The sequence below is a fragment of the Bos taurus genome, chromosome 22 (genome assembly GCF_002263795.3).
Source record: "Bos taurus isolate L1 Dominette 01449 registration number 42190680 breed Hereford chromosome 22, ARS-UCD2.0, whole genome shotgun sequence".
Classification (NCBI taxonomy): Eukaryota; Metazoa; Chordata; class Mammalia; order Artiodactyla; family Bovidae; genus Bos; species Bos taurus.
In genome coordinates, this window is record NC_037349.1 from 4,084,974 (window position 1) to 4,107,790 (window position 22,817).

The following is a 22,817-nucleotide window of genomic DNA, read 5'->3' on the forward strand; positions in this document are numbered from 1 at the left end:
CAGGTTAGATACTCTAATTGGACAACACAAATATACAACCTAAAGTGTAACCCAAGAGTTAACCACTAAGTGATTTTTGTTTTGTTTGGCTTTGCTTTACAATTTGGAAGCATTCATTTCTGGACTGGTATATCCATTCCAGGTTTATATCCATGTGTAATTAAAGAACGAACAAAGACACTAACCAATTAACGATCATGACTTGCCCTGCCAGTTATCTTTGTTCATATTAGTACTCTAATTCAATCAAACTAGGAATTTGCAACTAGTTATATCAAGTAAAAGAAGAGAGTTACATAGATATTGCTTGTGTGTTTTCTTTGGACTTTTTCAAAAGTCCCTGACAAAAATTTCAAAGCCTCTGTCCTTGTGATGTAAAAGTTGTTCTTATATTGACTAGATGAAAAAACATTACTAAGCAAAACCTCTGAGGAGAATTTATAGTCAATCTTTACCAACATAGATTATCATTTGAACGAAATCAAATGCTGTTTGCAGTTTTGAAAGTATTCAGTAGTTCTCCATGGCTTAGGAAAGTTCCCTAAGCCTGTGAGTTTTGCAGATGACAAAGTGCTTTGCTGTTTGTATGTTATTCTCTTTCTTGAGGTGATGGTTCTCAGAACAGTCAGCAGCATCAGTATCACCCGGGGCCTCATTAGAGATGCAAATCCTTCAGGCCCACCTCATACCTGCTGAGTCAGAATTTCTGGGAGTTGGGCCCAGCAATATGTGTGTCAATAAGTCCTCCAAGAGATTCTGGGGCACATCAAAGTCTGAGAATCATTGTCTTGAAGTTGGTCAGATTGTAAATGCAGCACAGCAGTCCTGGCATCCTGGTGAATCTGTAATTTACTAAATAGTAACTAATAATAGATCTACAAAAGAAACTTTTTTTACAGTTGTTTTTCTTATCCCTAAGACATGTAAAAAGCATCTCTGATTGCCAAAATATTGCTCCATCTTCATTTCTTTTAACTGTATATTTTTGGCAATCCTGGGTCTTTGTTGCTGTGCGCGCTTTCTGTGGTTGCAGCGCGCAGGGGCTACTCTTTAGTTGTGGTGAGTGGGCTTCTCATTGTGGTGGCTCCTTTTTCTACTGAGCACTGAGCTCTAGGACACTTGAGCATCAGTAGCTCTGGCTAGGGCTTAGTTGCCTCAAGGGATGAGGAATCTTCCTGGGACCAGAAATTGAACCCGTGTCCCGTGCATTGACAGGTGGATTTTCCACCACCGGACCACCAGGAAGTCCAATTGCTCATTCTTTAAACACTTCCTCCTCCTGGATATTTTCCTCAATTCTCCCAGCTAGAAAATCTTATATCGTATTCTTTGTAAGTTTAAAAGGAAATTTTGCTTTGTGCAATACAATTGTGAAATCTACTTGGTGTGGATTCAAGAGCTTAATTACCTCTGGAGGGATAAAACCGAATACCCAGATTGCAAAGCCAAGAACAAGTTTCCAGAGTATCAGTTGTCTGTTCTGGGTGACCCTTGTTATCACACACAGGTCTTGGGTGACAGAGAGCTTGGAGGTGTTGTTTGACGGCTTGGCGGGACCCACTGCAGAATCGTTGCACCAAGCATTCAAGGAAGAGTCTTGTCTGGATAGTCTCACCTTGGTTGCCTTTACCAAAGCTCAGTAGTCCTTGGATAAGAGGTGACTGTGTTAGATTGCTAGGCTGCCATAACTAAGTACCACTTAAGCAACAGAAATTTATTTTCTCATAATAAAATGATATGAGATGAAGGTGTCACAGGGGTGATTTATTCTAAGGTCTCTCTCCTCAGCTTGTAAATGACCATCTCTTCCCTCTGTGCCTTTGTCCTAATTTATGATGTTGGTTGGTTTAGGGCCCACCCATAGGACTTGGTTTTACCTTACCCTTTTAAAGGCTGTCTGTCCATATATTTACATTCTGAGGTGCAAGGTGTTAAGACTTCAACATACGAATTTTAAGGCAATATGGTTCTTCCCACAACAGTTAGTTCTGGTTTTGACCACTCGTTTTACATATATATATATATATATATAGTTGTGTCAGACTCTTGCAACCCTATGGACTGTAGCCTGCCAGGCTCCTCTGTCCATGGGATTCTCCAGGCAAGAACACTGGCTAGAGTGGGTTGCCATTTCCTTCTCGAGGGAATCTTCCCAACCCAGGAATTGAACCCAGGCCTCCTGCATTGCAGGCAGATTCTTTACCGACTGAGCTACAAGGGAAGCATATAATATATATATGCTTATATAATATATATATATATTATACACACACACACACACACATATTGGCTGCACTGGGTCTTAGCTGTGGCATGTGGGATCTTTAGTTGTATATGGGATCTAGTTTTCCTGACTAGGGATAGAACCTAGGCCCCCTGGAGTGGGATCATGGAGTGTTAACCTCTGGACCACCAGGGAAGTCCCCTGACCACTTGTTAGTAAAATGAACTTATAAATGCCTCAGAACATTAATGGATTATGGACTTGTTCTCTTGTAGATGAAATCCAGTTGATGTGGTCCCTCAAAGGGATAGTCCCACCACATTCCTACTGGATCCCCAAAGCCGTACATATACCCCATTAGCATCCCCAGATGCCCAAGAATGAATGAGCCATATAGAAGTAGGCAAACAATCACATTGGCTGAAAGGATAATATTCCATCCCTTAAATAAATGTAGTACCTTTGTTCTTGTCTTGGAATCAGTATGGAAGGCATGTGAAAAATGAGTTAGCTGGGAGTTAATTGACTGCAGAACCTATTTTCAGTCTCTGCTTGTATTTTTTGAATTATAATACACAGTGGGTGATTCAGCAAAAGGCTTCAAGAAGAAATTCTTTAAAGAAAGATCTTACTGAATTGATGTCTTCATAATTCATGAGGAGTAGATCCATAATAGCCCTATTTTCTCTTCAATTTTGAAAAATAAAAGATGCCATTAGTTTAAATTAGGCTCATATGTGGAATAATCAAGGGTATCAACAAATCACTCCCATGCTATTCAGGAATGGGAATAAATGACAAAAAGAACAGACTATTTCTTTAAAAAATTAAATGTAAAATCTGTATTGATGGGTTTGGGTAAACTTATTTTGAAGAGTTGATAGACAACGTATGACTTTATAAAACTCGGTTGTGGAAACTCAAAATATAGTAAGTGGGTAGTTGTTGCACATTGACTTCTGTTTGTGATTGCAGAGTCCTCTCAGCTATAAACACGATCTTTTGGGATTGAGCTGTGTTTGGAGAATGTACTCAGGACATTTGGTGACTTTATAGATATGATGTGGAGTTTAATTTTTATATTAAAAGATGTCCTGGCAATGCTGTATGAGCTGCTTCTCATACTGGCTGGAGAAGGCGGTGAGCCCAGATGGAAAGAATTAGGGTAAAAAAACGTGTTCATTTACTTGTTTCCCCCAAGAAGCTGAAACCCCAGGAAGTTGACTATGGGTAGTATTTTATCTCTTCTAGCTACAGGAAATGAAAATATAGAAAGGAGAATTGGGGACCCTGCTGAGATGTCTATTTCCAGGCATTGTTCAGTAACTTGGTCACATTTTTTCCTCTAATATCAGATTTTGCTTTCCACTTGCGGGTGGCAGTGGGAAAAAAAGAAAAAAACTTTTCTGAACATAAATCAGTAACAGAATGTAAGTTTAAGAGTAATTTTATCTGAGAAATAATTTTTTTCAGGGTGTATAAAGATGGATTATAGGCAGTAGTTTTTACATTACTTTGATAAGACATCAGTAAGAGTAATTTAATATAATTCTTCACAAGCATATTACACGGATGACTTTTGTCTTTGTGGTGGTTTTAAGTCTCTTCCCCCAAATAGTCTAAACTTGATTTACCTACATCAGGAGTTGACTTTGCAGGGCACAGAGGGCACAAGACCAGTCATGCAGAATGTACCTGTTTGTCACTGTGAGAGTTCAGACATGAACTAGAACCAATGGCCCATTAAATACCCACTTAGTTGTTTAAAGCATATTCTAGCTTTGAGAAATAATTGTTGATACAGAATCTTGTAGCTGAGCCAAGGACTGGAATTCCTGTAACTCTAGTCAGAGTAGAAGCTAAATTAAGCAGTTGTGTTCAAGGATTTTGTGATTCTGCTCCACTGGAAAGTCTCATCTAGAGAGTAATTAGGAACAGGGGAAGCCAAGACATAGCATACTTTGCTTTTTGGTGTGTGTGTGTTTGTGTGTGTGTGTGTGTGATTATGTTTTCCATGTATGGTAATATTGTAATACTTTCTGAATTATAAATTATATTTTTAAGAAACCTAGAGGGGTGGGAGGGGTGAGAGGAAGGAGGTGCTATATGTATAATTATGGCTGATTTGTGTTGTTGTATGGCAGAAACCATTATAACATTGTAAAGAAACTTTCCTCCAAATAAAAAATAAATTAAAAAAAATGTTGCTTGATAAAAGAGTCACAAATGTTTTCTCTGAGAAAGCATTTTGTATTGGGGCTGTGAAAAACTGGAAGTGATTCTTCCCATATACTGTTGATACATTTAATAAAAGAGAAGTCTTCTGTGTAAAAGTGTTATAGGTATATAATATAGGATGCAAGGTATATCGTAGGTTAAAAGTCTCATTGTCAGAGAGAATTCACTGAGATACAGTAACTTTCAATTTCCTCTTTAAAAGACAGAGCTAAGTTTTAATTTAGAGGGTACTTACATGAAAAATTCAGGAGTAGTTTAGAAACCAATTAAAAAGGATTTTTGTCTTAAGGGTTTGTGTGCCTGATGTGAGATGGTTATAAATGCTCTAAATTCTTTTTCTTCCTCTGGATTTTACTTCTCTTATATTGTATTGATGGGTGCTTTGTATGGGGGGGAAATTTCTGCAGATGTTCCCTTTCTTCTCCGTTTTTGTTTTATTCTCTAAGATATGTACAGTTTTGCAAATGTTCACTTGCCTGAATAGTCAAAATCTAGCAAACCTCACTGTAGTTGATGTGTATGGGGATAGGTACTTTTAACTATTGTCTACTGAACACACTGTTCAAAGATTATATTATTGTCCTGGCTATTTTCCTAAAGGAAAAGCTCTTGGGGTGAAATAAAGCTGTTAATCTAGGTTGTGTTTGTGTGCTCCAAGTTTGGGGAAGGTGGAAGGATTAAGAATTTAGGGGGGAAGGGGGAGCTGTATACATACCAGGTTTTAAAGCCACTTCACAGAGCATTTGAAAACCTGAATATCAATAGGTATTTTGTAAAGGAATATTGGGCTTCCCTGGTAGCTCAGATGGTAAAGAATCTGTCTGCAATGCAGGACCTGCGATCAATCCCTGGGTAGGGAAGATCCCCTGGAGGAGGGCATGGCAACCCACTCCAGTATTCTTGCCTAAGAATTCCATGGACAGAGGAGCCTGGGAGGCTACAGTCCACAGGGCCACAAAGAGTCAGACACAACTGAGCAACTAACACTTTCACTTTCTTTCAAAGGAACATTGGCGTAAGAATATTGGTTGATGTACAGGAAAATTTGGCCTTGGAGTACAGAATGTAGCAGGGCAAAGGCTAATAGAGTTTTGCCAAGAGAACACACTGGTCATAGCGAACACTCTCTTCCAACAACAAAAGAGAAGACTCCACACATGGACATCACCAGATGGTCAACACCAAAATCAGATTGATTATATTCTTTGCAGCTAAAGATGGAGAAGCTCTATACAGTCAGCAAAAACAAGACTGGGAGCTGACTGTGGCTCAGATCATGAATTCCTTATTGCCAAATTCAGCCTTGAATTTAACAAAGCGGGGAAAACCACTAGACTGTTCAGGTATGACCTAAATCAAATCCATTATAATTATACACTGGAAGTGAGGGACTAGATCTGAGAGACAGACTGCCTGATGAACTATGGATGGAGGCTCATGACATTGTACAGGAGACAGGAATTAAGATCATCCCCAAGAAAAAGAAAGGCAAAAAGGCTGTCTGAGGAGGCCTTACAAATAGCTGTGAAAAGAAGAGAAGTGAAAAACAAGGAGAAAAGGAAAGATATAACCATTTGAATACAGAGTTCCAAAAAAATAGCAAGGAGAGATAAGTAAGCCTTCCTCAGTGATCAATGCAAAGAAATAGAGGAAAACTGTAGAATGGGAAAGACTAGAGATATCTTCAAGAAAATTAGATATACCAAGGGAACATTTCATGTAAAAACGGGCTCAATAAAGGACAGAAATGGTATGGACCTAACAGAAGCAGAAGATATTAAGAAGAGGTGGCAGGAATACACAGTAGAACTATACACAAAAGACCTTCACGACCCAGGTAATCATGATAGTGTGTTCACTCACCTAGAGCCAGACATCATGGAATGTGAAGTCAAGTGGGCCTTAACTTGTTCACTACGAACAAAGCTAGTGGAGCTGATGGAATTCCAGTTGAGCTCTTTCATATCCTAAAAGAGGATACTGTGAAAGTGCTGCACTCAATATGCCAGCAAATTTGGAAAACTCAGCGTGGCCACAAGACTGGAAAAGGTCAGTTTTCTTCCAATCCCAAAGAAAAGCAATGCCAAAGAATGCTCAAACTACCACATACTTGTACTCATCTCACATGCTAGTAAAGTAATGCTCAAAATTCTCCAAGCCGGGCTTTAGCATTATGTGAACCATGAACTTCCAGATGTTCAAGCTGGTTTTAGAAAAGGCAGAGGAACCAGAGATCAAATTGCCAACGTCCACTGGATCATCGAAAAAGCAAGAGAGTTCCATGAAAACATCTGTTTTTGTTTTATTGACTATGCCAAAGCCTTTGAGTGTATGGATCACAATAAACTGTGGAAAATTCTGAAAGAGATGGGAATACCAGACCACCTGACCTGCCTCTTGAGAAACCTATATGCAGGCCAGGAAGCAACAGTTAGAACTGGACATAGAACAACAGACTGGTCATTAGGAAAAGGAGTATGTCAAGGCTGTATATTGTCACCCTGCTTATTTAACTTATATGCAGAGTACATTATGAGAAATGCTGGGCTGGAAGAAGCACAAGCTGGAATCAAGATTGCTGGGAGAAATATCAATAACCTCAGATATGCAGATGACACCACCATTATGGCAGAAAGTGAAGAACTGAAGAGCCTTTTGATGAAAGTGAAAGAGGAGAGTGAAAAAGTTGGCTTAAAGCTCAACATTCAGAAAACTAAGATCATGGCATCCGGGCTCATCACTGCGTCACAAATAGATAGGGAAACAGTGGCTGACTTTATTTTTGGGGCTTCCAAAATCACTACAGTTGGTGACTGCAGCCATGAAGTTAAAAGATGCTTACTCCTTGGAAAAAAAAAGTTATGACTAACCTAGACAGCATATTAAAAAGCAGAGACATTACTTTGTCAAAAATGTCTGTCTAGTCAAGGCTATGGTTTTTCCATTAGTCATGTATGGGTGTGAGAATTGGACTCTAAAGAAAGCTGAGCACTGAAGAATTGATGCTTTTCAACTGTGATGTTGGAGAAGACTCTTGAGAGTCCCTTGGACTGCAAGGAGATCCAACCAGTCCATCCTAAAGGAGATCCATCCTGAGTGTTCACTGGATAGACTGATGTTGAAGCTGAAACTCCAGTACTTTGGCCACCTCATGTGAAGAGTTGACTCATTGGAAAAGACTCTGATGCTGGGAGGGATTGGGGGCAGGAGGAGAAGGGGACGACAGAGGATGAGATGGTTGGATGGCATACCAACTCGATGGAGATGAGTTTGAGTCAACTCTGAGTATTGGTGATGGACAGTGAGGGCTGGCATGCTGTGGTCCATGTGGTCGCAAAGAGTTGGACACAACTGAGCGACTGAACTAACTGAACTGAGTTAAAGTTCAACAGGGCAATAAACTGTAACCTTAAGGTCATCTTCTCCACTGGACAGAATTTATTTACGTCCCTGCTCAATAAAAATCCACAAGTTAAAAAAATGGGGTAATAGACATTTGGTAGTGATAAACAACAACAGTAAATTGAACCTATGGGTAATTGTGTGATTAAATACATCAAGAACCTAGTTAATAAAACGCCAAAGATTAAAATAAGATCAACATTAATTATAAATGTAAATCATCCTTTCAGCAAGTAACTGCCTGAGAAGTTTTCTTTGTGGAAGGTGTCGACAGTCTAAATAGTAGTGTTTTGTTTTGTTTTGTTGTTGTTTTGGGATATTTTTGGCTGTGCTGGATCTTTGTTGTGGCATGTGGGCTCTCTACTGGTGTCATATAGGCTCTAGAGTGCGTGGGCGCAGTGGTTGTGGCCTGTGGGTTTAGTTGCCCCATGGCATGTGGTATCTTAGTTCCTTGATCAGGGACTGAATCCCTGCCCCCTGCATTGTAAGACAGAGTCTTTACTACTGGACTGTCAGGAAATTCCCAGTAGTAGTTTCAAGCTGTCACTTGGGATAGAACCTCAACTTCCTCCCACTACTTGTCTACTTCAGAGACTGCGAAGGACTAGAGATAGTTCTACATTGCAGATAAGAGCAAGAAAGTTATTGCAAGTAAAGCTTACATAAATGAGCACTTCTTCTATGCCAACCAGTGTTATCAACACTCTAGGTAAACCCCACTTACCCTCACAACAACCCTATGAAGTAGAGACTATTGCCATCATTTTATAGATTTATAAGTAGATATATACAATTTTAAGTAAATAAATCAATATTAAAAGATAAATTTATATCATGATGGCTTCCCAAGTGGTGCAGTGGTAAAGAATCTGCCTGCTAATGTAAGAGAACCCAGACGTGGATTTGATGCCTCACTCAGGAAGATCCCCTGACAGAGGGCATGGCCAACCACTCCAGTATTCTTGCCTGGGAAATCCCATGGACAGACAGGAGCCTTGCAGGCTACATTCCATGGGATCATAAAAAGTCAGACACTATTGAGAGCTTTTACACTCCACTTATATCATGATAGATGATGAAATGATGCAAAGAGCATATAAGACTTACTTAGCCAATCATATATACTCAGGCTGAACTGAGATTTAAGTTTTGGAGGTTGGTCACCACAATATATTCTTTTAACGACTACTCTGCATTGCCCTGAAGGTCAAATATTCGGATTGCCAAAGACATGAAAGTTGATGGAACAAGAAAATTGATATATGTAACTTTTCTATTCTACAAGCTGCACACTACATTATTTAGTTCAGTTCAGTTGCTCAGTTGTGTCCAATCTCTGCAACTCCATAAACTGCAGTATGCCAGGCCTCCCTGTCTATCACCAACTCCCAGAGTTTATCCAAACTCATGCCCATTGAGTTGGTGATGCCTCCATCTCATCCTCTGTCATCCCCTTCTCCTCCTGTCGTCAATCTTTCCCAGCATCAAGGTCTTTTCCAATGAGTCTGATCTTCGCATCAGGTGGCCAAAGTACTGGAGTTTCAGCTTCAACATCAGTCCATCCAATGAACACTCAGGATGCATCTCCTTTAGGATGGACTGGTTGGATCTCCGTGCAGTCCAAGGGACTCTCAAGAGTCTTCTCCAAAACCACAGTTGAAAAGCATCAATTCTTCAGTGCTCAGCTTTCTTTAGAGTCCAACTCTCACATCCATACATGACTATTGGAAAAACCATAGCCTTGACTAGATGGACCTTTATTGACAAAGTAATGTCTCTGCTTTTGAATATGCTGTCTAGGTTGGTCATAACTTTTCTTCCAAGGAATAAGCATCTTTTAACTTCATGGCTGCAATCACCATCTGCAGTGATTTTGGAGCCCCTCAAAATAAAGTCAGCCATGGTTTCCACTGTTTCCCCATCTATTTCCCATGAAGTGATGGGACCAGATGCCATGATCTTCGTTTTCTGAATATTGAGCTTTAAGCCAGATTTTCCACTCTCCCCTTTCACTTTCATCAAGAGGCTCTTCAGTTCTTCTTCACTTTCTGCCATAATGGTAGTGTCATCTGCATATCTGAGGCTATTGATATTTCTCCCAACAATCTTGATTCCAGCTTGTGCTTCATCCAGCCCAGTGTTTCTCATGATGTACTCTGCATATAAGTTAAATAAGCAGGGTGACAATATACAGCCTTGATGTACTCCTTTTCCTATTTGGAACCAGTCTGTTGTTCCATGTCCAGTTCTAACTGTTGCTTCCTGGCCTGCATATAGGTTTCTCAAGAGGCAGATCAGGTGGTCTGGTATTCCCATCTCTTTCAGAATTTTCCACAGTTTATTGTGATCCACACAGTGAAAGGCTTTGCCATAGTCAATAAAACAGAAATAGATGTTTTCCTGGAACTCTCTTGCTTTTTCAGTGATCCAGTGGATGTTGGCAATTTGATCTCTGATTCCTCTGCCTTTTCTAAAACCAGCTTGAACATCTGGAAGTTCATGGTTCACATAATGCTGAAGCCTGGCTTCAAGAATTTGGGGCATTACTTTACTAGCATGTGAGATGAGTACAATTGTATGGTAGTTTGAGCATTCTTTGGCATTGCCTTTCTTTGGGATTGGAATGAAAACTGACCTTTTCCAGTCCTGTGGCCACTGCTAAGTTTTCCAAATTTGCTGGCATATTGAGTGCAGCACTTTCACAGTATCGTCTTTTAGGATTTGAAAGAGCTCAACTGGAATTCCATCAGCTCCACTAGCTTTGTTCGTAGTGAACAAGTTAAGGCCCACTTGACTTCACATTCCATGATGTCTGGCTCTAGGTGAATGAACACATCATCATGATTACCTGGGTCATGAAGCTCTTTTGTGTATAGTTCTACTGTGTATTCCTGCCACCTCTTCTTAATATCTTCTGCTTCTGTTAGGTCCATACCATTTCTGTCCTTTATTGAGCCTGTTTTTACATGAAATGTTCCCTTCGTATCTCTAATTTTCTCGAAGAGATCTCTAGTCTTTCCCATTCTATTGTTTACCTCTATTTGTTTGCATTGAACACTGATGAAGGCTTTCTTATCTCTCCTTGCTATTCTTTGGAACTCTGCATTCAAATGGTTATATCTTTCCTTTTCTCCTTGTTTTTCGCTTCTCCTCTTTTCACAGCTATTTTTAAGGCCTCCTCAGACAGCCATTTTGCTTTTTTGCATTTCTTTTTCTTGAGGATTGAAAAGTTGGTGCTTACCCATGAAAAGCCGCCAGGATTCTTGGCCTCCGGAGGAGAAGAATTTAATCCAGGGCCAGAGACAAGGCTTGATCGCTCAGAGGTTTTGTGTAATAAAGTTTTATTAAAGTATAAAGGAGATAGAGAAAGCTTCTGGCATATGGCTGAAAGAGTACCCCACTGCTAGTCTTCATCTGGATGTTATATAGTCACTAGCAGTCTGTTAATGAAAGAAAGGAATGTCTTAAAACTTAGAATGGCACCAGGCCCCTCATCCATAGTTGGATTTTGGGATAATCTTGGCTCCAGAGGATTCATTCCGGGCCATTCTTGAATCTTGTAGAAGGGCAGATTAGCATACAAATAGTTTCATTTACATAGATTAGGGGAACAATATCTGAGTATAACATAATGTTTTGTCAAGTAGCTTCTTAGCCATTAGGCAGAACCGACCTGAAGACAGAGTCTGGGGTAAATGCATAGTACATTAACATAGCTTAAGACAAACATTTCCATAAGAAAAATGCATTGGTTAACTCCAGGTTTGAGAGTAGTTAACTTCAGGTGAAACTAGGTGTCATTATTGCAACACAGTATTTTAAGAGAAGCCTCCTTTTAAATTTGTATAGAGAAGGAAAAAAATACCTCTAGTTTGTTTCCTCCTGCCTCTTAAGAGAGATAAAAATGTCTGACACTTGCAGCCTATTTCCTCTGTTTGGAGACCCCTGGCCTTCCTGCCTGTTACCCTCTCAGGATAGTCTTGATCCCTGTCTCCTGTACAATGTCACGAACCTCTGTCCATAGTTCATCAGGCACTCTGTCTATCAGATCTAGGCCCTTAAATCTATTTCTCACTTCCACTGTATAATCATAAGGGATTTGATTTAGGTCATACCTGAATGGTCTAGTGTTTTTCCCTACTTTCTTAAATTTAAGGCTGGATTTGGCAATAAGGAGTTCATGATCTGAGCCACAGTCAGCTCCTGGTCTTGTTTTTGCTGACTGTATAGAGCTTCTCCATCTTTGGCTGCAAAGAATATAATCAATCTGATTTTGGTGTTACCCATCTGGTGATGTCCATGTGTAGAGTCTTCTCCTGTGTTGTTGGAAGAGAGTGTTTGCTATGACCAGTGTGTTCTCTTGGCAAAACTCTATTACCTTTCCCTGCTTAATTCTATACTCGAAGGCTAAATTTGCCTGTTACTCCAGGTGTTTCTTGACTTCCTACTTTTGCATTCCAGTCCCCTATAATGAAAAGGACATCTTTTTTGGGTGTTAGTTCTAAAAGGTCTTGTAGGTCTTCATAGAACCATTCAACTTCAACTTCTTCAACGTTACTGGTCGGGGCATAGACTTGAATTACCATGATATTGAATGGTTTGCCTTGGAAATGAACAGAGATCATTCTGTTGTTTTTGAGATTTAATCACTGCACTAAATTCAAAAATGTCATATTCAAGTGCCTACTATTAACTTTCACAAATTATGAGATTTTGATCAAATTGCTGATCTTTTAGAACATACTTTCTTCTTCTGCAAAATAGTCATAGATATTTTCAACCCTAGCTGTCTTTGATTTTGTCTTATATATGGTGATGCAGGAGAAGAATGGGTACTAAGTATACAAGTGGCTGAAGCTTCACGGTTATGTGGGTGAAATCTGCCCAGTTCAGCATTGGACAGCTCCAGCCCAGTTTTACCTGACTTAACAAGGGTGGATCTTGTAGACGAGAATCATTGCAACCCCCTTCCACTGATCTCAGTGCTGTTTCTGTTGTGACCTACCAATAGCTCAGCTCCTATTGGAATGATTTTCAAGGCTATAGGTGATATTATTATAATAACAGTGAAAGTGAGTGAAAGTGAAAGTTACTCAGTCGTGTCCAACTCTTTGTGACCCCCGTGGGCTATAAAGTCCATGGAATTCTCCAGGCCAGAATACTGGAGTGGGTAGCCGTTCCCTTTTCCAGGGGATCTTCCCAACCCAGGATTGAACTCAGGTCTCCTGCATTGCAAGTGGATTCTATACCAGCTGAGCCACAAGGGAAGCATTCTCAGCACTATGCTATTTTCAACACTAGAATTTTAATAAATGACCACTGAAATGCTCCAAAGCATCAATGATATAGTAAAAGGTGGTTAAAATGCAAAAGAAATGTTTAATATTCATTAAACACAGAATCTTTAATATTTAGCCTATGTTCTTAATACGTGGAGTCTTTAATATTTAGCCAATGTTCTTACACTTCCTTGTTGTTGATGTTCAGTTACTAAGATGTGTCCAGCTCTTTGCAACGGTAGCACGCCAGGTTCCTCTGTCTTCCACTATCTCCCAGAGTTGCTCAAATTCACATCCATGGAGTCCATGATGCCCTCAATCATCTCATCCTCTGCTGCCAACTTCTCCTTTTTCCTTCAATCTTTCTCAGCATCAGAGTCTTTTCCAATGAGTTGACTCTTCACATCACGTGGCCAAAGTATTGGAATTTCAACTTCAGCAACAGTCCTTCCAATGAATGTACAGGGTTGATTTCTTTTAGGATTGACTGGTTTGATCTCCTTACAGTCCAAGAGACTCTCTCAAGGGTCACTTCCAGCACCACAGTTTGAAAGCATCAACTCTTTGGTGCTCAGCCTTCTTTATGATCCAACTTTCATAACTGTACATGACTACTAGAAAAACACAGCTTTCACTATGTGGGTGTTTGTTTGCAAAGTGATCTCTCTTAGGAACACAAAATTATAGGAAAACTTGCCAGAGATTTTCTGACCATACCTGAAATCTTGAACATAATAAACTTAGTCCTTAAATTTGCATTATAACTTATCCATGTCTTATGTTGATCCAGAAGCATCCTTCATGGAATCCTAAAGAAGGACCAGGTTGTAGGAATTATCTTCCTTGTCTCATCATTTATACTTCATAAATGGGCTTGATAAGATTTTCTCATTCCCCTTATCCCTCATCTTTAAAAAAACCTGACAGTAGATTTTCTGATAGAGTTATAAAATAATTAATACAGATATGATGTATCTAGATATATATGGTAGAAATTTGTTGTAGAGGAAGCATTATAGATAACCTATATAATTTGTTATTTACCACAGATCTTTATTAAGTTTCTATTACCATGCGCTAGGCATGGGGAACACAAAACTCAGTCCTTACCCTGTATTAACTTACAGTAAAATTAATACCATTTTAGTAGCCAAAAAAAAGTCCTATTTGTCCTAGGACCTACTAGGAATGACAGCATTTCAATGTAACGTTCTTGCAAATCCTGCAAGGTGATTATTCCTGTTCTCATTTTTACAAACGAGAAAGTGGGCTTGGAGAAGTTATGCTGAACTGCTCAGAATCAGAGAGCTAGCTAAGCGCCAGAGTTGGACACAGGCGCTGATCAGTCTGGTTCCAAGTTATGTGCATTTTTCCATGAATCCACAGAGTATAATTTGCTTTGATCACAATCACACACAATCCCCTCTCAGCCAGCTATGACAGCCTGACAGGTTTATTTTCGAAGGTTCAACCCAGTGATTATGGAGGGAAGGAAGCCCATTCCCAAGCTGTAAAGAGGTGCTGGTGAAGAGAGGTTATCCAGCTGTGAAATGGGGATTCAGAGCTTGTTTGCTTGGTTTATTCCTGCTTAACTGTGTGTGCACCAATGTTCATCACAGTGTTTTAAGTATCTTCAATGAGTTACAATAACATGAATTTTTCTCTCTCTCTTTCAGGTATGGAAAAATCGTATCCACAAAGGCAATCCTTGACAAAAACACAAATCAATGCAAAGGTATGTGTCAGGACATCTGTAAGTGAGCTCACACCTGTGTGTTCCACTGATGCCTCCTGCCAGGCAAGGCCTGGGCATCAGCTGCACAAGGATTCCTGTGTACAGTATATGGCATCCTGTTTATAATGATGCCTGGGCTTTGATCAGTTGCGTTTCTAGTAACATTGCTCATTAATTTTTTTTTATTTACAAACAAAATGAAAATCACAAATCAGAAAAAGTATGAAATTACTTCAGCATAAGACTAAATTACCTCCTAACAACTCTGGGTTGTCTGATTTGAATGATATCATCAGTGATGCAAATTGATTTCCTGTATAAAAATGAGGAACTCTGGGGAAAACTTTCCATGCCAAACACAGTTTCATTTATCTGTTGTTTAAGGCTTTAGCTACATTGTTTGACTAGGAATGGATTTACTGGTGGGCCCATTGTGTCGAAGCCTCAGCTGTAAGCATCTCAAGGGATCTCAGAATTTGTATCATATCAAGGCTTTTTCCTTTTCCTGGAAATATTTCTGAAGTTATTTGACTATATCTGTGGCTCATGTATTTTTCATGTCTGGGAATCCATACTCTTTTAAGGGTGGCATTCATTTATTCATGAAATCTAAATGGTCTGTCTTGCTTGACTCAGTTTTTACTGGAAAGTTGGAACGCTTCTTGTAACATGTGTTATTTGCTGTTTCTCTAATCCAGTCATTTTTATAACACCAACATCAAGAAATATGTTAGATACAAGGTCATTCTAAACATTGCCCCTGTTTCTCATACAAACGCAATGTATACAAATTTGAGGGACATTTAAATGCTGCAGGTATATATCCTGACTTAATTGGGGAATGGTCAGATTCAGTTCAGCAATTAAAGAAAAAGTGGCATTCCTTTTCTCCTATAAACTCACAAATGTTCTAGGAATTTAGCTACTAGAAGACAAAAAGTGGTAAGACAACATTTCTATCATCTAATAGCTCAATTTCTAGTTGAAAATGAAACTACCAAGAAAACCAAGAAACTAATCTTAATATATGTGTTGGGATCCATACGCCTAATATATGTGAGAGTATAGCAGAGATGGCTACAATACAGGAATCCACAAAATATGGTGAGAGGAGAATATGAGGATTCCCTTTTGGACCATGAAGTTTGAAAAGGCAGAATGAATGGGCATGGAAAGGTTGATGCTCAGGAGGAAGAATTTCAGAATGTAATTGAGCAGACTCACATACCAGAAATAGAAAAATGCCCCAGTAAGGGTATCATTAGAAGGAAGGAAGGGGTCAGAATTTTGGAGGCATTTTTAGAGTTATCCTGAATGTTTTGAACTTAATTCTCTATGTAACTGTTGCTGTGTTTTGTTTTTTTTTTTTCTGAGCAGAAATGATATGATTTTATCTTGAGTTCTAGTTATTTTGCCAAAGCAAGTGAAACCGAGTTACAAAGGGGAGGAAACAGGAGGCAGAGAGAAAACAATGCAGATTTGAAATACATAGATGACCAGGAAAATGAGGAAGGTCCTCCAGGCACGGGTAGCAAATGGAAAGGGAGGTACCATGAGCTTCCAAGGTAGAATTAGATATTTTCTATGAAGGTGAAAGGACATGGGTAATTAAATTCACATATTGAACTCTTGTGATTGGGAGGAGGGCTGTGTCAATGACTGAGGCAGGAAGTCCAGAAGGAGAATGAGTGAGTCTTGGGGAGAAGTGCTGAGCTTATGTATCAGATGCCCTGATCTAGAGGTCTTGGGGCAGCATCCTTGAGGGAGAGGTCAAGCCAGAGCTACAAGGAAGCTCAGAGTTGCTATGGTTGCCATAACCAAGGGAGTGCATAATGACACCAAAGGATCCTTGGAGGGGAGGGGATGGAGTGGGGGGCATGAGGTAGGCAGCTAAAAACTGAACCTTGGATGATGTATACGTACAGAGTTGGGCCACGACTGTGAGTAACTCTTCACTCTCATCCAGTGGGAAGCATGTGTGTGTGAGAAGCATTAGACTGTTAATTATATTGCTTCCAGACATACCTGACTGATCCCAAAGTCTTTGGGGTAAAAATATTTATAGGAACAGGCTTCCCTGGTGGTTCAACAGTAAAGAAGCCATCTGCAGTGCAGGAGCCGCAAGAGACATGGGTTCAATCCCTGGGTCAGGAAGATCCCCTGGAGGAGGGCATGGCAACCCACTCCAGTATTCCTACCTGGAGAATCCCATGGACAGAGGAGCTTGGCAGGCTACAGTCCATGGGGTCACAAAAGAGGCAGACACTACTGAAGCAACTTAGCACACACGCACTTGTCTGTAGGAACAATCAGAGACCATTGAGGCAGCCACTTCAGGCAGTCAGTTATATTGATTGAGCCCCACTCAGAAAGGCAGATGCTTCACAGACAAGTGAGTCCTGCAAACCACAGTGGATCCCATGACATGTCTGATCCAAGGAGTGGTCTATATGAGGGGACCCTCCAGTAGGCAAAGGTTTGCTCAAGAGTGCAGGCATCTCTTGTCTGTGTACAATACTGGGGACAACAAAAGCATTGGTTGCTAACCTGGAAAAACTGTATTCTTGTACTGTAATAACGAGGTTTGAAGAGGAAGAGGATGTAGCTGAAATGGATTGTCAAGAGTTTCCATATGTAGTCATCTCTTAATTGTGGAGTTCTTGATCTGGACAAATGCTATGGGTATCATTCTCTGAATGCCTAAGACTCCTATCCACATTATCCTCTAACTGCTTATTTAATTGCCTTTGTCTCTCTCCAAAGAGACCTCTTTAGTCAGTGAAGACAGGACCTGTATAATCTAGAAAATGTTATCTTCAGAGCAGGAAATTGCAGGGGAATGTGTCATTGTCTATTGGGAATACTTGAAAAAAATATTAGAACATGTCTCTGGTTTAAAGTCAACTTTCTCTGTGTGTTTTTTAATGTACATATCAGTATAATTTTTCAAATGCTTGTTTTAACACATAAATATATAAATATTGAGTTTACTATTCCATGATATTTTTATTCATAAGTCTATGGATGTAAAAAGTAGTTTTGGAGAGTACTTGTCTCAAACATAAGAAGCACTGATAAATTTGGAAGGAGAAAATGAGCGGAGGAAAAGAGAGGAGAAAGGGAGGAACCACCTGGGGACATCACTGGAGGAGGGTACATAAGGATGGTTTTATGAGAGGTAGATCTTTTGTCTTGAGGCTCATGCGAAAAAGTTGGGGGCATCATGTAGTTGAAGACTCCAGGGGCCTTTTCTGGCCCCAGTGTTTTGAGCCTGTGGGTGGTGGTGATAGCCAAAACTCAACTTTCACCAAGGACGTGGTTGGGGCAAGGGGTAGCCTAAAACTAAATCTTAGTGACAGAGAGGTACCACTGCCACTTCCGTGTTTGGGGAAAAATACCACTTTAATGATATTTTTGAGTCATATTTAGAGTATTTTGTTTTTCAGAAAAATGGCCCCTAAAATAGTTACAGATAGAAATTCCTTAAAATTGGAAATGAGAGTGCAATAGCATTTATGGAAAATGGTTTATAGTTGTCGATGTGTGCAAGCAAGTTGCTGAAGTTGGGGGGAAGGTCATTATGACATGTAAGGAGTTGATGGGACCAGACCCCAGAGCAGCACTGAAGTATTGATTTAAATAGCCAAGAATTGGAGCAGGTGTAATGTTGGGAAAATGGACTGGTCCTAAAAGTATTTGTGGAGAAATCATAGGAAAGATACCAAGAGTTTGAAGGCCATCGGGGACAGGAAGATGTGTTGGTTATAAACTGTTGTGATGTGAGATTCCAGTTGGAGATTTGAGGTAGGAGGGAAGCCATTCAGAGTTAGGAGCAACAAGGACTTCCCACTTATACATCCAATGAGAAAAGGGGTGGTTGGGGGAAAACACGTTTGGGAGGGCTACAAAAGCCCCATGTCCCCAGGATGAATTAGTTAATGATTGGAAAGATACAAGTCAAAGCAATTCGCAGTGATAGTTTACATCCACTCACATAGAAGACATAACTTGCAGGCCCTCCAATGCTGGACGCTGTGAAACGGATTCACCCCTTCTTTATCTGTTGTGCTCAGTCACTCAGTCATGTGTGACTCTTTGCTACACTATGGACTGTAGCCCACCAGGCTCTTCTGTCCAAGAGGTTTTTCAGGAGACAATATCGGAGTGGGTTAGGACCGTGCTAACTTGGTAGTGTCTTTTAAAAAATCAATATGAAAGAGCAATCAGAGATGTACTATGATGTTAGTGATTCTAGTGAGATGTCCCAAATATTGTATTCAGACATATTTTTAAAGATGTTTCATATGCTGATGCTTGCTGCTAAGTTGCTTCAGTCGTGTCCGACTCTGTGTGACCCCATAGATGGCAGCCCACCAGGCTCCGCTGTCCCTGGGATTCTCCAGGCAAGAACACTGGAGCGGGTTGCCGTTTCCTTCGCCAGTGCCTGAAAGTGAAAAGTGAAAGTGAAGTCGCTCAGTCGTGTCCAACTCTTCGGGACCCCATGGACTGCAGCCTACCAGGCTCCTCCGTCCATGGGATTTTCCAGGCAAGAGTACTGGAGTGGGGTGATTCTTAGCACCCCTGTATTCTCTTTATGAGAGCAAATATAGGAAAACTCTGATTCTAGGGTTTGGAGCATCTACTACTGTTCTATGGCCATTGTTGAGAGGACTGAACTATGGCCCACCATGGGATTGTTTATTAGAGGAAGTTAAATGAAGAATGTAAAATCATGCGTATGGTAAATATGGGCTATGAAATATTTGCTCATGGCTGGGCTTCCCCAGTGGCTCAGCAGTAAAGAATCCTTCTATGATGCAGGAGACACAGAAGATGTAGTCCCAGGGATGGAAGGATACCCTGGAGGGGGGCATGTCAACCCACTCCAGTGTTCTTGCCAGGAAAATCCCACTGACAGAGAACCCTGGTGGGCTAGAGCCCATAGGGTTGGTTGCAAAGAATCAGGCGTGACTGAAGTGACTGAGCGTGGCATGGCACACTGCTCATGGTTACGTCTGGGGTGGGGCCAGAATGCCTGGTGTGAGCACTGCCCACTTTGTAGCCTTGTGACCTGTGGTCAGTCTTTCAACTCTGCTGAGTGCCTCAGTTTCCCCATCTATAAAATCGTAACAATAATAGGGCATGCCTTGATAATCAAATGGGCTTTCCTTGTGACTCAGCTGGGAAAGAGTCCTCCTGCAATGTGGGAGACCTGGGTTCGATCCCTGGGTTGGGAAGATCCCCTGGAGAATGGAAAGGCTACCCATGCCAGTATTCTGGCCTGGAGAATTCCATGGACTATATGGGGTCACAAGAGTTGGACATGACCAAGCAACTTCCACTTTTCACTTTGATAATCAAATGAGTTAATACATGGATAATGTTCAACAATATCTCATATTGACTGTTTCCATAAAACACTGTGAATATTAAGCAAAAAAAAAGTTTGTATTAAGGTGATAAATTATTATTAACTTTACACTTATCCAAATGTGTTTGTCTTTTCAGGCAAAAACAAAAATAAAAAACCTAAGCAAAGACAGCTCTTGGAAAAATTAAAGTGGTTTCAAATATTTTTCCAATATTGTGACTCTTTCTGTGATTTCTGGGTAGCACGTAACTATCCTTGTTTATTTTTGCAAAATAACATTAGCTGAGAATAACTGAATACAGAGAGGATGTTACTCTCTGCTTTTTTAGTGAGAAGGTAAAAGAGAGTTCTTCTTGACCATTGCTTTCTTAAGGAAAGAAAGTGAAAGGTGTCTGAGGTGACATTTTAATTGAGTTAATTATTGTTATTGTTTTTACTTTTGGCTCTGATGGGGGCTCATTGCGGGGTGCAGGCGTTCTCCAGTTGCAGTGTGAGGTGGCTTCTCCTGTCAAGGCTTCCGACTCAGCAGTTGCTCTGTGGCATTGGGATCTTGTTTGCTGACCAGGGCTTGAACCTGTGTCCTCTGCAGTGCAAGGCAGATTCTTAACCACTGGACCACCAGGGAAGTCCTGGGGTGGCTTTTTTAAACAAATCACTAAGGGCCTTGAGCCTGTCATTAGAAATTGAAAATTGGATTTGGTCTTCTTGGAGACACTTGCTTTTGAATCATTTGCAATGTGGCCTCCCGACTCAGGCTATGCAAACAAAACCAAGTATTATGAAGACAGGATTTATTGATTCTGTTTTGAAAGATATGATATGAATTCAGTTTTTCATGAGCTGATGAAAGCAAGGTATGAGATGGTGCATGCACTAGTCTCCTTAGAGGTGAAAAGAAAAGGCATCAAAATTAATTTTGAGATAATAAACCAATTTTGGATACTTCCTGTATCTTAGCATCCGAAAGAAAGGTTGTTGTTCCCTTCCACACTGCGTCATGCACCGCCCCCCCCCCCCCCCCGCCTCCCCAGGTTCTCTAAGTCTGTAGGGTAGGCAGGCCCAGATAAACACACTCGCTCTATTGTGGAAGGGCTCTCGGGGAACTCTTTCAACATAACCCCTCGTTTTCAGGATTGTTCTTTCTTGGGTGGTGGCTGCGGCAGCTTTCATTCTGTATAATATGGCCGCATAAAGCAAAACAGTCACCAGCAGGCCCGAATGACCAGAAACTGATGAACAAAGCAGGCCGCAGCTCCAGATGGAGAGTAATGGAAAACAGACCGCAGTTCATTCAGCCACTCAAACACCGGGACCCAATAAGAGCTATTGCACAAGTCACAGAGATTTGCATGGCTTTGTTTTCGGTTTTTTGTTTTTCCCATGTGTTTTCCTCCCGGGTCCAGTGTATTTGCTAATTTAAAAAAGTCAAGGGAAATGGAACGAAAGAAGCCATTGAAAACAAGGTGTAAATCTTCCATGAATTGACTTGTCTCTGCCTTTTCCTGCTTTTTAAGTTTGGCTTCCTCCATACCACCCCCCACCCCTGCCAGCCATTTTTTTCCTGACAGGCTATGTGTTTAGAGCAGAGGGAATGAGTAATGGATATTCCATAGAAAGTTTCCATGCTTAATAGCCAAAGGATATAAGAGCCGTGAGAGTGTGCCAAGCATACCGACTTCTAAGAGCTTGAAATACTCCCTTCTTGTCTTTGTTGTCACAGGCTGGTTGAATTATATTTATGGAAGATTATGTTGCCTTTACCATTTCACTGGACCCCTAAAATCAAAGATGAAGACAATAATCCAAAAGCTCTGAAATCATCCATGAAATTTATTCATTCTTTATTAAATGAAACCATAAATTGTTTTTCTTCTCTAAAAGGAATAATTCTGCATACTTGATTCATTTGTACAGAGAGGGATAGAACCCACCTAGATTGTTTCCAGGAGGGGTGTGAATAAATCCATTTAGCAGTTATAGATTTATAACTGTGTTACCTGCTTTTTAAAATTATTTCTGGAGACTTCTCTGGCAGTCCAGTGGTTAAGACTTCATCCTCCAATGCAAGGGGTGTGGGTTCAATTCCTGGTCAAGGCACTAAGATCCTCCATGCCTTATGGCCAAAAAGTCAAAAGATAAAACAGAAGCAATATTGTAACAAATTCAATAAGGCTTAAAAAATGATCCACATAGAAAAAGCTTTAAAAATGTTGAAAAATAAAAAATAAAATTATATAAAAGTATTTCTGGGTAACTAAGTAGGAGGTGGTGTACAAGAACAAAGTTGAAATTATTCCATTTTGTTTATTATTTAATTTTCTCCCTTACTTACTGAAGGGGAGTATTTATATAGCAAGTGGGGAAAGTGTAGGAGATTTGCATTACACCCCATGAACCTGGATGGGGGAATAGATGCTCTATTTTGTTATATTTTTCAGTAGCCTTGGTCTCAGGTAGCCTCAGCCTGCTTGGAGTGGGGTTTTAGTTTCTAGCCAGAGATTCAGCCCAGGTCATGGCTATAAGAGTACTGAATCCTAGCCACTAGACCAGTGGTCAGTGATAAGGCCC

At 40.4% G+C, this 22,817-nt stretch overlaps 1 protein-coding gene across 9 annotated transcripts in view; it reads left to right on the forward strand.

Annotated features, from left to right (window-relative positions):
• RBMS3 (RNA binding motif single stranded interacting protein 3) overlaps window positions 1-22,817 on the forward strand; it is an 802,311-nt gene that overhangs the window by 228,717 nt on the left and 550,777 nt on the right. For all 9 annotated transcript variants that reach the window (XM_010817553.4, XM_010817555.4, XM_010817556.4 and 6 more), the window contains exon 3: window positions 14,820-14,878. In XM_010817553.4, the coding sequence (XP_010815855.1) occupies window positions 14,820-14,878 (59 nt within the window). The remainder of the gene's footprint in view (window positions 1-14,819; window positions 14,879-22,817) is intronic.